This window comes from Toxotes jaculatrix, chromosome 3 (genome assembly GCF_017976425.1).
Source record: "Toxotes jaculatrix isolate fToxJac2 chromosome 3, fToxJac2.pri, whole genome shotgun sequence".
Taxonomy (NCBI): Eukaryota; Metazoa; Chordata; class Actinopteri; family Toxotidae; genus Toxotes; species Toxotes jaculatrix.
In genome coordinates this window covers 18,137,313-18,152,779 of record NC_054396.1, presented here as the reverse complement: position 1 = coordinate 18,152,779, position 15,467 = coordinate 18,137,313, and the positions used below count along the sequence as shown (strand labels likewise).

General features: G+C 40.7%; 2 protein-coding genes across 3 annotated transcripts; one reads left to right on the top strand and one right to left on the bottom strand.

Annotated features, from left to right (window-relative positions):
• Positions 1–231: 231 nt before the first annotated feature.
• Positions 232–15,180, top strand: edem1 (ER degradation enhancer, mannosidase alpha-like 1). Of its 2 annotated transcripts, XR_005893876.1 has the most exons (13): positions 232–830; positions 3,066–3,138; positions 4,110–4,213; positions 4,335–4,506; positions 4,694–4,877; positions 5,980–6,154; positions 6,428–6,548; positions 6,649–6,819; positions 6,914–6,987; positions 7,070–7,166; positions 7,560–7,745; positions 7,888–9,001; positions 15,164–15,180. XR_005893876.1 is itself a non-coding variant. In XM_041034426.1 (12 exons), exons 1-12 carry the CDS (start codon positions 361–363, stop codon positions 7,975–7,977), a joined length of 1,917 nt encoding a protein of 638 aa, XP_040890360.1. In that variant the 5' UTR covers positions 232–360; the 3' UTR covers positions 7,978–10,471. The 2 variants fall into 2 exon arrangements, 1 of the variants encoding a protein (XP_040890360.1); XM_041034426.1 differs by lacking the exon at positions 15,164–15,180 and having other exon boundaries at positions 7,888–10,471.
• On the bottom strand, positions 10,596–14,862 carry gnat1 (guanine nucleotide binding protein (G protein), alpha transducing activity polypeptide 1). Its single transcript, XM_041034427.1, has 10 exons — positions 14,622–14,862; positions 14,217–14,523; positions 12,961–13,003; positions 12,734–12,875; positions 12,457–12,614; positions 12,241–12,369; positions 12,002–12,131; positions 11,727–11,880; positions 11,427–11,643; positions 10,596–11,345 (listed from the first exon to the last, which is right to left on the bottom strand). The coding sequence occupies exons 2-9, from the start codon at positions 14,320–14,322 to the stop codon at positions 11,453–11,455; spliced, it is 1,053 nt and encodes a 350-aa protein (XP_040890361.1). The 5' UTR covers positions 14,323–14,523; positions 14,622–14,862; the 3' UTR covers positions 10,596–11,345; positions 11,427–11,452.
• Positions 15,181–15,467: the final 287 nt, after the last annotated feature.

Below are 15,467 nucleotides of genomic sequence, written 5' to 3'. Positions count from 1 at the left end.
CCTTCCGTTTGAAATCTCTGCTCCTCTGAGCCTTTCACTCTTGTGTCTGTATTCTATTGGCGCAGAAGTTAAATTAAGACGCGTCAGGAATGCCACGAAACGCAACCAAGAGATTGACAGCTCTGCAGCCAATCACTGGACGAGTCTGAGACACGCTTGAGTGACGACACAAGGGAAAGACCAATCACACCTCGGGATCTGAGAAGGGTTGCTTTGTTGACAGGAAGCGTATAAAGCGGAATCACTACAATCTCTCTGTGCTTGTAGTTTAGCCTGACAAGCAGAGGATTTCTGATTCGTTCATGCCCTCGTCGGTGTGTGGACTTAAATTATGCGTTGTAAGATCGAACCGGGGCAAAGATGCAATGGAGGTCAATAGTAGTTGGTCTACTCGTACTGAGACTCTCCCTCAGCTGTGTATTGTGGCTAGCCTTCGGACTGGGACCTAACGTTAGCTGGGGGTTCAACTTCCATCTCAGTTTCAATTTGCACAAATTAGACTTGTTATTCAGGGAGGAAAAGGGGACAGATCCCAGGGATAACTCCTGGTCTCAACGAGTACACGGCCACAAATATGAGGAGACGGCGACCACCTGTGCAAAGGTTGGAGAGGAGTCACCCAAGAGATCCTACCTGAGCTTCTTCGATGGCAACAAGGACGAGTACGTCCGGAGGTACAGCTCGTTTCCCGACACGCTGAAAGCGAAAATGAAGGACATGGCCAAAGACATGTTCTATTTCGGATACGACAACTATATGAAATATGCCTTTCCCGAGGACGAGCTGAATCCCATTGACTGTGAGGGGAGGGGACCAGACGTGCTGAACCCGTGAGTCATTCAAAGCTATATGTGCACACTGCTGTCCAGCCAGTTACGTCTTAACTGTCCCATGCAGACTACTCTATCTGCATTCAGTTTGTAATCAAATTAGCTAGCAGTGTGCTTTCAGTGCTGCCCAGTGCTGAGCTGAGTTCATACACCTTTTCACTGAACAGGTCTTTAATAACTAGAGTATAGTATAGGTGCCGCTTAACGGGTATTGATGAGGTCCTAGGGCGTTTCTGTCACATTAGGTTTAACTGCTTGAATTAGGATAGTGAGACATAATGGAAATATGTAACCCACTGAAGGTACAAAACATATGGACTGCAACTAAGGACAGGATACAGGGACAAACATTTTTACCAGAGTCCAATGTGACATCTTCCAATAAATGGTTCTCCACCCAACAGTCCAAAACCCAAATATATTCAGATATTTAGAAAATCAGCAACTATCCAGATTTGACAGGCCAAGTGCATTGAAATGTTTGAAATTTTTGCTTTAAAAAGAGCTTAAAATGATTTGATTATTAGCAACATTCGTTTGCTTGTGAACAACTGATTCATAGCTGCAGCGATCGCTTGATCGATTAGTCTGGTGACAAAAATAATCAGCAGCTATTTCAATAATCAATTAACTGTTTCAGTCACTCTTCAGGCAAAAAAAAAAAAACAACAAAAAACTGAAACACTGCCAAATATTACTTGATTCCAGCCTCTCAAATTAGACGATTTCTCACTTTTTGATTCTGATGTTTCATAGACGAAACGTCAATCGAAAAAAATTGTCAGATTAATTGATAGTGAAAATAATTGTTTTTAAACTGGAATGCTCTCTAGTCTTTCACTTTTTCCGTTCACTACAAGGAAACACAATACACAGACACCTGGGCTGTGTCTTTTTCAGTAGCATAGCTGAAACAGCTGTTCATTGTATTTCCCTGTGCAAAACAAAGAAACTGAAAGGCAAGATGCAGAGGAGCATTGTGATTAATTTGGGCGTGCCATCTTATCAGAAGTTTCACTCTCCATACAGTTATCTTAGACTTTCTGGGTTAACTGCCTTCCAGTTTGTCTATAAAGTAATATTAGTATAAATGTAGTCAATAAAGTATGTACTGTGTAATAAACAAAAAATGAAAGACAAGTGAGGATAAGACATGTTAGGCTAAATTCTTAACAGAAGTAAATTTCACATGCCATCAGATCTTAGCATTTTACCCTTCACCCTAATTACAGAAATATTTAGTGCTCAGCCATAGCTGTATCTAAGCAGGAAGTTTTGTTTTTTTGTGCCAAGGTTTTGAGATATCAGCCTTTGTTATATGTGCTTCCACCCAAGTACAGTGTTGCTGACTGGTTTTCCTTTGTAATGCTAAAAGAGTTGAAAAAGAACCCTGGAAGTAAAGAGACACCATAACATGATGAACATTGTTCCCTAGTTCAGGCAGACCGAACTCTGTCTCCAGTCACATCTAACAACCAAACTCCGATTTAGAGGCAACACATAAGGGGGGTGTAGTGGTTTTTTGGGTTTTCCAGAACACAATTTAAGTTAATGTGTTATGACAGCTGCAGCTGGTGAGTCAACAATGTTATCTGTCAACATTACTTTCAGTGACCTAATAAAATTAGTTCTTTTTAAAAGGGGCACCATGTTTTGTCTTCAGCAGTAATGAAACTGGCCTTCCACATGCACAAGACAACCAACTAATGATGCCTGTTTTAGAGCTGAAATGAAAACTATTTTGACGATTGATTAATTACTTAAGTCATTGTTAAAACAGAAATGCCTAGTTCCAGCTTCCCAAATGCGAAGACTTTTTACATGTCAGTCCCATATTTAATCGAATATGTTTGGGTTTTGGACAGTTGGTTGGGTAGAAGACATTACTTTGGGCTTTTAATGGACAGTTTTTACTGGTGTCTGACATTTTATTGAAAAAATGGTTAATGGAGAAAATAATAAATAATGAAAATAACCGTTACTTGCATTCCTAGCCTATACTGATACTAACTACATAATAGTGGAGAACAATGGATCACATCAGCTTTGCTTTAATATTATCACAGGTCCTGATCTGTTTGCAGAGTAAGACCAGGCAATTTAAAAAGGAGGACGTCTTGTTATTGGATATTTACACTCACATCTTAACACTCCAGAAAATATGCTTTCTATTGTGTGCACTGTTAATTCTCTCTCCCATTTTTGCATGACACCACTGTGTCTGTTTCATTTCAGGTCAAACATCAACATAAATGACGTTTTGGGGAACTACTCTCTTACATTGATTGACACCTTAGACACGCTATTGGTAGGTTACACTCACTTTGCCTCAGTTTTACTTTCTTGTGGTTCAAGACTGATTGTAGTAGTTTATCTGTTGATTAGTATTGACATTTGACAAGCTGCTTAAACCGTGGAGTTTCTCTGTGATCTGTACATCACCTGCTCTGCAAATGCAGTTTTGCTCTATGTTAAGTGGCACAGTGACACAGTGGTTTCCACTTCTGTTGTGAGTTGTGGGTTTTTTGTCACTCTTGAAACCTCCCATGACACAAAGTCAGGTGGAGCCCATTTTCTAAACTGCCTGCAGGTTTGAGTGTGGGTGAGAATTATCCCCCCTGCATTGATAATTTGTGGAACCACAACAGGTTTTTGTCAAGAATATGACAGCATTTTGCCCTATCCATTTTTACTTCTATCCTGACACATGCCGTAGTCCATACTGAAAAGAACCACCCCCAGAGCAGAATGCTACCACTGCAATGTTTTACTGTGGGTATGGTGTTCTTTGGATGGTTTGGTAAACTCTCTGACCAGTTTCCTTCTCACTCTGTCTTACGCTTTGGAAGGATGGCCTGGTCCGGCCAGGGTCATGGTAGTACCAAACACTTTCCACTTCTTAATTATGGACTTGACTGTGCTCCTAAGGATAGATAAAGCAACTCCTCACTTGTGCTTTGCATAAGCTGCTTACTTGCAGTTGCACTACCAAGCATTTGAATGGGAGTTGGGGGGTTGGTGGGGCATCCTTAATCAAATCAAGTTATTGTTTTGTGGAGTTTTTAATTTATTTATTATTTTTCAAAGCTGTTGCTAGCTTTTCTTTCACCTGGATATTGTGAGTTACACTGAGTAAATAAATACGGAGGAATTGTGGGTTGTTTTTTTTTCTGTGTTTTCATTTCAGGCTCTGAAGTAGCAAGATGCAAATGCAAATGTTTTGAAAGGGAGGGGGTTCTTTTCTGTACCCACTATTTATGGTGTGGTATTTCTCTCCAGGTGCTTGGCAATGTGACAGAGTTCCAGCGAGCCGTCAAGCTGGTTATAGATACTGTATCTTTTGACAAGGACTCAACGGTGCAAGTTTTTGAGGCAAACATCAGGTACAAATGTTGCTACTATTTTCAGTTTTCTGTTAATCTAGCAACCGATTATTATTATTATTGTTAATGTCAGAAAAAAATACTGCGGCATCACAGTGTAATAATTGTTGTCTCTTTGAAGGATCTTGGGAAGCCTTATCTCAGCTCACATCCTGCTGACTGACCCAAAACATCCATTTGGCAAGGTGGGCTTTGAAGGTTACGATAATGAGCTGCTGCACTTGGCTCATGACTTGGCTGTCCGCTTACTGCCGGCCTTTGAGAACACAAGCACAGGCATTCCTTACCCCAGGGTGAGTGACACTGCTGTGGTTACATGTTAGAGGTACATTTTACAAGGTACCTCCTAATATACACACAAGCTAATCAAAGTTATAGCCCTGCTTACTGTAGTTATCATGTGAGGAACTTACCTACAAAACATACTGTAATGACTGAAATATCAACCATTAGCCTTACTTACCTGTGTCTGATATGCAGGTGAACTTGAAGACTGGTGTCCCTCCTGACAGCATCAATGAGACTTGTACTGCAGGAGCTGGGTCCCTGCTAGTGGAGTTTGGGATTTTGAGCCGCTTGATTGGCGATTCCACATTTGAGTGGGTAGCCAGACGAGCTGTCAGAGCGCTGTGGAACCTGAGGAGCAATGAAACCGGTCTGTTAGGTATGTTCAGCCGTCGATGCACCATTAAAAAAACTGTCAGCTGCTGAATTACTCAACTTCTCTTTTATTGAGAAACATCTCAATGCATCTTCGGTGTTGTGTAGTATAGCTGTAACTTCCAAATTAGTTTTTTTTTTAATTAACTCGTTTTAGATGTCTTTCACTGGGGCTAATTTTGTCGTTACCTCGTGGAGAGGACGTTGATTCGGTGGAATGAGGCTTTCAGGCGGTTGTCTTTAGCCCACGCAGCCTCCTCTGGACATGTGAGCCCTCATCCATCCATCCGCTTTCTATACCGCTTGATCCGTCAGCATCGCGGGGAGCTGGAGCCTATCCCAGCTGACTACAGGCGAGAGGCGGGCTACAGCCTGGACAGGTCGCCAGTCAATCGCAGGGCCGACACGCAAAGACAAACAATCACACGCGCACACACTCACCTAGGGACACTGTAAAGTAGCCACTTAAGCTAATGTGCATGTTTGTGGGATTGTGGGAGGAAGCCGGTGTAACCGGAGAAAACCCACGCAGGCACATGAAGAACATGCAAACTCCGCGCAGAGGAGCTCAGACCGGGTTTCGAACCTGGAGCCATCACGTTGCTAGTATCGCCACAGTACTTTAGCTTAGTGCGGCAAAGTTTGTCGACAAAGTACGTCCTGTCGACGTGTTTAGACCTCCTGCCATGAAAACCAAAATGCATCCACACACTCGCTTTTAGCCCAGATTGCGCTGGATGGATTGGTTGGTTGCCGGTTAATGTTTTCTCTTCGTCCGTTTCACACGCCTCTCGCCTCACTAGCATAGTACGTTCGCTCGCTCGCTGGTTCTGTTATAGGGTGTTTTGTTATGACTGTTAGTCAACAGCTCCGCCTTGCGGTTAAATCCTGTATGACACCCAGTAACTGGAGAGTCACTGCTGCGTATTACAAAAATTAAAAAAACAAAAACAAACAAACAAAAAAAAAAAAATCGATCTTTGGAAATTTAATAATCGACTCACAATCGTCCATAATATAATCGCGATTAATCAATAAAAGTTTTTTTTCACCACCTCCTAGTGCCTACAGTTCATCTGTCAACTTTCTGTGATTTCTGTCCTTAGGGAATGTAGTTAATATCCAAACAGGCCAGTGGGTTGGCAAGCAGAGCGGCCTTGGAGCTGGTATGGACTCTTTCTATGAGTATTTGCTCAAATCATACATCCTTTTTGGTGAAAAGGAGGACTACAGGATGTTTCAAGCTGCTTATGAGAGCATACAGAACCACCTGAGGAGAGGGTGAGTCCCACAGTGAAGTAGATTGTGCATTTGGGTGAAAGTAAGCAGTTGTGTTGGCAGCATTATTAGGGAACAATGCAAATGACTGTGTTTGCACTGTGGTTGTTATTGTATGTGAATGCGTGTTCAAATATGGAAGATGAAAGGATGTTGCTAAAAAAAATACAAGCATACTCAACTTTATGTGCTACAAGCAGTGTAATTACTTTGTTTGGAGACACACAAGGTAGTATGACACATTTTAAACCTTGCCTGCTTCTGTTTTCTTCTCAGGAGAGAATCCTGTAATGAAGGAGAGGGTGACCCACCTCTCTATGTTAATGTGAACATGTTCAGTGGTGAGATCATGAACACCTGGATTGACTCCCTTCAGGCCTTCTTTCCTGGGCTGCAGGTTAGCATATGCGCTTTCCGTCATGATAGATCTGATATTAAAGTGTAAACAAAATGTGTTGTGTTCAACTAAAGGGAGGCTCTGCTACTCTGTGTCCTAGGTGCTGAATGGTGATGTAGATAATGCCATTTGCCTGCATGCGTTCTACTATGCCATCTGGAAGCGCTTTGGGGCTTTGCCCGAGAGATACAACTGGCAGCTGCAGGCTCCTGATGTTCTCTTCTACCCCTTAAGACCAGAGCTGGTGGAGTCAACTTATCTGCTCTACCAGGTAACAACACAGACACAGAATTGATGGTGTTGGTTGAAGATGACTGTTATCTTTAACTCGAGAGTTATGTTTTTTTATTCTTGGCCTTCCACAGGCGACCAAAAATCCTTTCTATTTGCATGTTGGAATGGATATTCTTCAGAGCCTTGAGAAAAATGCCAAAGTCAGGTGTGGATCATGTAACATATCTAACTGTATTACAATGCTTTATGTGTTTACTTTGAGCTGAGCCAAGCTGTGTTATTTGCAGATGTGGGTATGCCACTCTCCACCACGTTGTGGACAAATCCAAAGAGGATCGCATGGAGAGTTTCTTCCTCAGTGAGACCTGCAAATACCTTTACCTGGTAAGTTACAGCCTGAACATGTTAGAGATAGAGCTACATTATATAAGCTTATGATAGGATGATATGAGAGCATAACATAATATTAGTTGAGTTGTGTAGTTTTCATAATTGTAATACAAGTTATTTGAGGAGACTAAATGTTATCAAAGAGAGAAAAGAAGAAAATCCCAACAAGTGAGCAGTTGGGAACAATAAATTTCTAGTATAAAATAGTCTTAAAAACACTATTAGTTGCCCTCTAAATCTTTTCAAAAATCAAAAATATCTTATTTGATTTTGTTGGTGTTGCCCTGCCATCATCAGAATAGCCAGAATAACCCAAAATAACCCACTTTTGGCTCAGCTCTGTCCACACAAATATCCATATAAATAAAAATTTGTCCTACATTGCAGCTGTTTGATGAGGACAACCCACTTCACAAATCCGATCACAAGTACATCTTCACTACCGAGGGCCACGTGGTGCCTATAGACAAGCGCTTCAGGGAGAAACAGTGGAATGACTTGTTTCCATGTGAGGAGGGAGCGCTGGCAGAAAGAGAACCAAACACCCGGCCACCTCCCAGCAACGTCAGCAATGTAAGGCCATCATCCTTGCCCAAGCCCAATTCACTGTTCACCATTTTCATTGATAGATGTGATTTTTTTATAATGGGCAAAAGAAAAAACCTCTCGCTGTCATAGACTCACATTCTTTCTTCCTTTTTCTCTCATTCTGCAGTGTAACAGGATCCCAGAGGAGCGACGGTACACTCTGCCGTTAAAGAGTGTCTACATGAGGCAGATCGATCATATGGTGGGACTTTTCTGAGTAACAGAACACATGTGGTGACACTGGCATTCAGTACACCACCTGAGGTGCAGATGCAGGGAGGTTAGAAGAGTTCCACTATTGGTCAGAATCCTCATTCAGGATCCTGACAGGAAACTGACGCTAAAAGAAAACCGATTACTTGCTGTATTAATTAATTATTATTAAAGTATGTGAGGGTGTTTTTGCTCTTTGGAGCGTTAGCATGTAGGCGACAAAGACGAACAACTTTTCTGCTTGAAAATGAGGAGTCATATTTCATTACTTTTTGGTTGGTGATTGCAGTTTTTAGAATAACTGGTGTGTTGCCGTGGAGCAACAAATGTCTGTTCAGGTCTGAATGTGTATACATTGTGTGTATGTGTTAAAATTACAGCTAAGCTGTGAATCATAATAATGTGTTTATGGGAACAGTGCCATCTAGCCACACATATGTAAAATGCATAGCCTATAAAAACTCACCTCTAAATAGTTTTCTCTGAACATGATGATCAGTGCCTCTTTGCAGTTGATTCACTTGACTAGATCAGTGCTTACATAAGGGCTGCACATTCACAGAGATCATAACAGGTGATGAATTATGCACACACTGCAGAACCCTGCTTCTTGTGACGTTGTAACATGTTGTAGATTGTGCCTGTAGGAACTTTGTTGGTCTTTTGTAGGCCTCAGGCGGTTTTTACAACATGCTGGAACAGTTGTCATGTCTCTCTCACTCTAGATAATTAGCTTTTTCGTCTTTTTCTTAAACAGGATTAACCACATTGCAACTATTTTAGAGAGGCTCCTGTCTTGCTTTTGTTTTGCACATTTGTCAAGTATAACGTAACAGGGAGTAACAGACAACACGAACGTGAACTGCTTCCTGCCTGTTAGGTGTTTACACACTTCTGATAATACTGATGGAAACTGAAGTGTTTGAAATCTCTCAGGCTTCTAGTTACTCAGTGTCTTACAAAGGACAAACAGATGTGCCATGACTGTGTGTGTGTGTGTGTGTGTGTGTGTGTGTGTGTGTGTGTGTGTGAGAGAGAGAGAGAGAGGTTCATGATGACTCTTTCTGTTTTAAAGTGCCTTCAAATTGTCTTTTTCTTTCTGGAGACTGTACAGTGCATATTAGTTGTGGTTAACATTGTCGATTTTCTTTTGTTTGTTGTTTTTTTTTTGTCTGTTTTTTTTTTTTGAGGCCACTGTTGATATTGCACAATAGGTGTCATTCCATGTGTATGTACAGTTTTACACTGATTATGACATAAAGCTCCTTGTTTTTTTTTTTTTAGACATGATAAATCAAGCCATAAATTGTATTTTTAATGGTAATAAGTGAAAACGTCATTTTCCACCATTTTTCTGTCTAACATATTTAGTACTTTCCTGCATAGTTTCTGATTTATTCTTCAGAGAAGATGGAAGTTATCATTTGCTGTTTGTCTTTCACATTCTTGCACATCATATCTATTAATTGTCATGTGGTGAGAACTCAGGGTTTAAAGGAAAAACAAAAAAATCAATGAATGCTTTCGTTAAAAAAAAAAAAAAAAAATTCTTGAAACGTTGTTGCCTACAATGTCTTAGGATAGCCTTAGGTATTTATATTGCAAACGTTACAACTTGTTTATCTAAGGTTGAAGAATAGCCGCACTGAACTGAAGTACAGTTGTACTGTGAATATTCATTAATGTCCCAAACAAATATATATAACTATTGTCTCCTAAACAGTGATGTTTGATTCATGTACAGCTCAACTGATGTGCACTTTCTGACTGGTTCATCAGTTATCAAACATCCTGAGTGTCTGTTAAGCGCAGCAGAGCCTCCTTTGGCTTTGGGAGACAACTGTTCATTTCCCACGCATTGTTTGAACTGCTTCATGCGATAGCAATGACGTTTCTGAGTTTTCAGATTGGCTGACATCATACCACCCACTTTGTCTTAGATCGTAGTTAAACATTTTGGGAACTATGCTTATTTGCTTTCTTTCTGAGAATTAGATGAGAAGATCGGTAACACCTGATACCAGTCTGGGGCCCATTTCAGAAAAGCTATTTGTGAGCACTGTTTGTATGCAAATTGCAAATGGGGGCAACATCATGTTTCACAAATGTTTGATGCTCAGAAATTTCAGATAAAAGTCTTGCAGGGCTCTCGTGTGCTCATTCATGGGTCGGCAGTATGGTGTTAGTTTTGATTAGTAAAACAAAATGGTGCAACTTCATGTGCTTGACTATTTATGTTATGGGCACATAGTAAACAGATGAGCTGTTAATTAGTGATGATTTACAAGTGCTAGTAGATGGATTTTGTTATTTGGACAGAGCCAGTCTTTGTGCTAAACTAAGCTAACTGGCTGCTCACTGTAGCTTCACATTTACTGTGTAGACATGAAAGTAATGCCGATCTTCTCATCCAACTCTTGGCAAGAATGCAAATTTCGAATAAGGTCAAACTATTCTTTTAATCTGTATAAAATAAAGAAATTAATAAATGACAGATCATGAACAAGACATTGCTGTGTTGCTTTTTAATAATTTATGAAAAATGGAAAAGTACTCAGTTTTCTACAGAAGCTTTAATAGGTTTAGTCAAGGCTTACAGTTATTGGTTTCTGTACAGGATAATTGGCTCAAAGGCCTGTAGCATCAGTTAGCTTTTAGAGAGGAATTTGTAAGTTGAAGTATATTACATCTACCACTCAACAGTGAAACAGATCAACATGGTATCACCACACTTCACGAACTGTCCAATAGAAATCAATTTAATTATATACAATGGCCCTTTCAACTATTGCAAAGAGGTTACATTTTCTATCACCTGCCTTAAAAAAATTGTTACCTGCTTGAATTGTGTCTCAAACTTCTCTGCAGTGTTTCTAGTGACAAGTTCGTTCTGAATCTCTAATGGGTTGAAGTGCGTCTGCAGGTGGTGAGGCCCTCTTGTTTGCGTTTTGGCCGTATACTGACCAGTAACTGGAGCATAGAGAATGCGTTAGCCTGACATCTATTCACATTAGTACATGTGAGAAGAAATCACTTTATGCTGACAGAAGCTTTTGATGTCTTAACTACAGATTACATGCCCCTCCAAAGACAAGTTCAGGAGACTCAAGAGAAAAGTTAGCCTGACTAAAATTCAACTCATCTGAAATCTGCACAGGATTTTCTGACGTAAGAGCTGTCTTCTGGTCTCAGTTAACCTGAAGTCTTTGGTCAAAGCTACAACTTAGTTTTGAACACAACAAATTGATTTGATTATATTTTTTGCGTTCGCCCGTTTGAGAGTGGCTATTTTAGGGGACAGTTTCTCTTCTTGGGTCCTCAGTTTTAATTGAGGAGGGATTTGTGGAATGAGACAGGGCTACAACAGCAACCCTGTGAACAGAAAGAAAGTCACACTGGTTAGCTGGTGCAACAGTTAGTTTGAATTATCAATTCTGTGCAAATTTTGTTCACCTTCATTGGGTTCCTGAGCGTGGCTCTTAGAAGAGACCACAATCTTTCAGGTTTTCTTTGATGATGATGTCGGTTACGGCATCAAACACAAACTTGACGTTCTCTGTGTCTGTGGCACAGGTCATGTGGGAGTAGATTTCTTTGACGTCTCGGCGCATGTTCAGGTCCAAAAACTGCATTTTGATGTAGTTACCAGCATCCTCGTAGGTGTTGGGTCCTTAATCAATTTAAAAAGCCATATTTAATCGGTTGTGAATATCTTTAAAATCTGTTGTAATTTATGCACAGTGGTGACCTTACCATCATATTCAGGGAAGCACATGCTGAGATGAGCTTTCTTGATCTTCTCAACGAACACATCTTTCTTGTTGAGGAAGAGTACAATAGAGGTGGTGGCGAAGTAGCGGTGGTTGCAGATACTGTTGAACAAGTGCAGACTCTCGTGCATTCGATTCTGAAAGAAAAATACAAATCCAATTGAAGAGCATTTCAAATAAACCAACTTTTGACTGTCCATAAAGGATAAGACACAAATTGTACAGCATATGAAGTGTGTAATATAACTGTTACCATACCACTTCATCATCCTCCACCAGCACCATGTCGTATGCGCTCAAAGCAGCGATGAAGATGATACAGGTCACACCTTCGAAACAGTGAATCCACTTCTTCCTCTCTGATCTCTGGCCACCCACATCAAACATTCTGCACGGAAATACAAGCATATTATGTTTATGATTGTCATGGAGCGCAGAGGGCGTCCTGCTAATGAGTTATGGGTGCTATTCTCTTTAGAAATACAGCCCAGATCCACCTGAAATTCAGATCTTTGAAGGAGAACTGGGTCTCGATGATACCAGTGGTCTTCACTCTTGATCGCAGCACATCCTGCTCAGTGGGCACATAGCCTGGTTGGATCAGTCGCTCCAAGTCATTCAGGTAGCTGAGGGGTAAATAACGTTCATTCAATTGCACACTCTGGTAAGAGAGTTTGTAACAATTCTAAATCGCAGCTTGGGTGATTTCTTACTATCCAGCGGAGTCGTTGAGTTGGTATTCTGAGGCCCTGTCAAAGCATGCCTGAATGCCAGAGTCCTTCCACAGGCGCAAAATGATGTCTGACAGCTCTTTAGGCATGGTGCCCTCCTCGATGGTGTCTGCAAGATGCATGAGTTTCCTGGCATCGTCCTGCAGTGTGAATGCAAAAGGACAGGGACACGTACAAGTTACAGCGTGTTTGGTAGTTTTCAAGGAAGCTGAAATTGATTTACTCAAAATACATCGATGTGTTTCTCTGCTGGTATTACCTGCTGATCAGAGTGGCCATAGTTGATACTGAGTGTGGTCATGGCCTTCACAATAGCCATGATTGACTGCAGGGTGTTGCTGTAGATGATGGTAATAAACTCCAAGCACTCTTCAAGCGAATAACCATCTTTGTGGATAATTCTGTTGAGAAAATATAGTATTACTATATTGTTTACACTCAGCATGATAACAAAACAGATTTATTAGGCAGGAAATCAGTCCTTACTTCATCTGTTTGACAATTGTGCTTTTGCCTGATTCTCCAGCACCTACATGAAAGAAGAAGAGAGCATGAAATGTAGTTCGAATAATAAAACGTAGCTTTTGTTCCAAGCTTTATTTCAAAATCTTAAACATTTTCCAGTGTTTTGGGAGAAAAATTCACTTCTTTTTTCTTCTTTCGTTAATGAGTAGACTAATCTTAATTGCAGGTAACTTCCTGACATTCATTGGACAGAGGATTCCAACAGGTCACAACACTTATTACTTCAGGTCTAAGCTTGTACAAAGCTGATGTCAGGGGGAACCTTTCCTATCCCTGACCTACATTATCATGAGGGGATGAAGCTGAGTTTAACACAATATCTGTCAACCTGATGGCTGTTCAGAACAGTATATATATCCAACTGTAAAATATACTGTAATCTTGTACTTGGCAGTGAATGTTTTTGCTTTTAAATTAGACATACAGACATTTTAGTGAACATGATTTACTTGTTCTTAAATTAAAAAAAAAAAAAAAAAAAAAAACTCACCTAAATTTACAACTCATTTTTCTTATCACTCATACAACATACTGCTTAAAATGCATCTAGGTTTGGTGTTTGAATGCTACAGCTACTGGCCCTTTTATAAATCTGGACTGGGCAGCAGGATACTTCTGTCCTTCAGGGTTAAGCCCTTTGTGTCAGAGGACCTGTTGTCTCAGGATTAACAAGGGATTGGGTTGAGTGATTATTAAAGTGTCTTAGCAATTCAGTGACACAGGTTATTAAGCCTTTACTTGACTCAAATATGTTGCGTGTCTTCAGCACATCCTGTGTAAATGCTCTGCAGTTTAATAAATATTGTAAGACCTTTTTACTAATTACGTATATCCATAACATACTCATATTTCAGTCTACAACAACTAGTATTGATGATGATAGCTGAATATTTCTGATATTCAGCAATCAATCAGCAATATTGATGATGATTGCTGAGTATGTTTAAGTGTACAAAAAGTTAAAAGAGAGTCAGACTCATAAATATTACTACAAGGGATAGGTATTAGTATGTATGTCTTGTCTTTTCGTCCTCAAACTTCTAACAATAGTAATGTCACACTTAATGTACACTCAGACAGCTAGGTTGACTATATCTTAAAAAGTAGCTCCATTCCCTCAATGGGGCCTTATGGGGACCTCAAATGTGTGTAACCACATGTTGAGGTTTGCTGTTAACGCATTTGAACCCCTGCTGAGCCAGCTTGACTGTCTTTACCTAGCAGCAGCAGCTTGACAGTTCTTGCATCCTTGTCGGCATCCTCCTTCAGCTTCTTCTCCAGCTCTCTGGAGCGTTTCTCTTCGGCGCTCGCTCCAGCCCCCATCCTACTTTTCCCCGCTTGGGCCTCTCTGCTCAAAAGCCAAGTGTCAGGAAAAATGGAAGTAGGTCCTAGCTGATCGCCTACTGCCTGACCGGTGCCGTCAACAATGCAGCTGATGCGTCAACTGCCTGCAGCAAACACTGGAGAATGTTGGAGTATTTTCCTGTCTTAGGAAAGGATTTTGGGCATCCTCTGTCCACCTGACTGGAGACGACCAATGGAGCACAAGGACAGGGGTGTTTTAGGGCAGAGCGAAAGGTGTGAGGAGAAGCAGACATACATCAGTGTAGGAGTGATCTAACCTTTGGGGGGACTTTGCTGTGCTCAGCGGAAGATGAACATCGGCTCAAGTGCTTATCCCTCTATGCTGTTCTCAGGTGCCTTTAAGAGAGAGGCATATGAAGCTCAATAGTGTGGTGTTTGTGCCTGTCTGTGAATTTACTTACCCATAGTTTCATCCTCCATCAGCACCAAAATGAAACTTAAATCTGATGTGGGGTAGTAAGCACATCAGTATGGTTGGTGTTTGCAACCGGGTGGATGAGAGGGACAACAGCTTTTCAGTCTGTAATAAAACAAAAGAACCAGTCTCTACTTCACAAAATACACAATCACAGACATTAGGGTTTATGTAATACACAATCAGACCCTCACCTCCCAGCCCAAGCATGAAGAAAGACATACTGACATTTCTTATAAGATTCTGCAGACTGAAGGGTGAGCTCTGAAGTACTTAAAGGGCTTTGCAGTTTCACCTGACAGATCTCATTGACCTCAATCTGAAGCTGGTTAGGGATCCTAATCTAGTCACTTTCAGTTATGCACACATGTATGTACAGTACAGCTGTGTGTGTGTGTGTGAGCATTGCACTTCATCTTTCAAAGCACACAACAACTTATAGATTTTATGTTGCTTAGAAAAGTGTTCTGGGCATAAAGTTGATGATCACTTTAACTTCATCTTGCTCTTTTGAAGAGCTGACAGTGATAAAACTTCTGAGTCACAGCTGCTAATGAAAACACTGCTGCAGATGAGCATAGTGGAACATAACTTAGTGCATTTACCACAGTACAGTAATATATACATATATATATAATGAACTTTTATGGATTTAGTAACACTGTAAAATTATTAAAATGATCTCAAT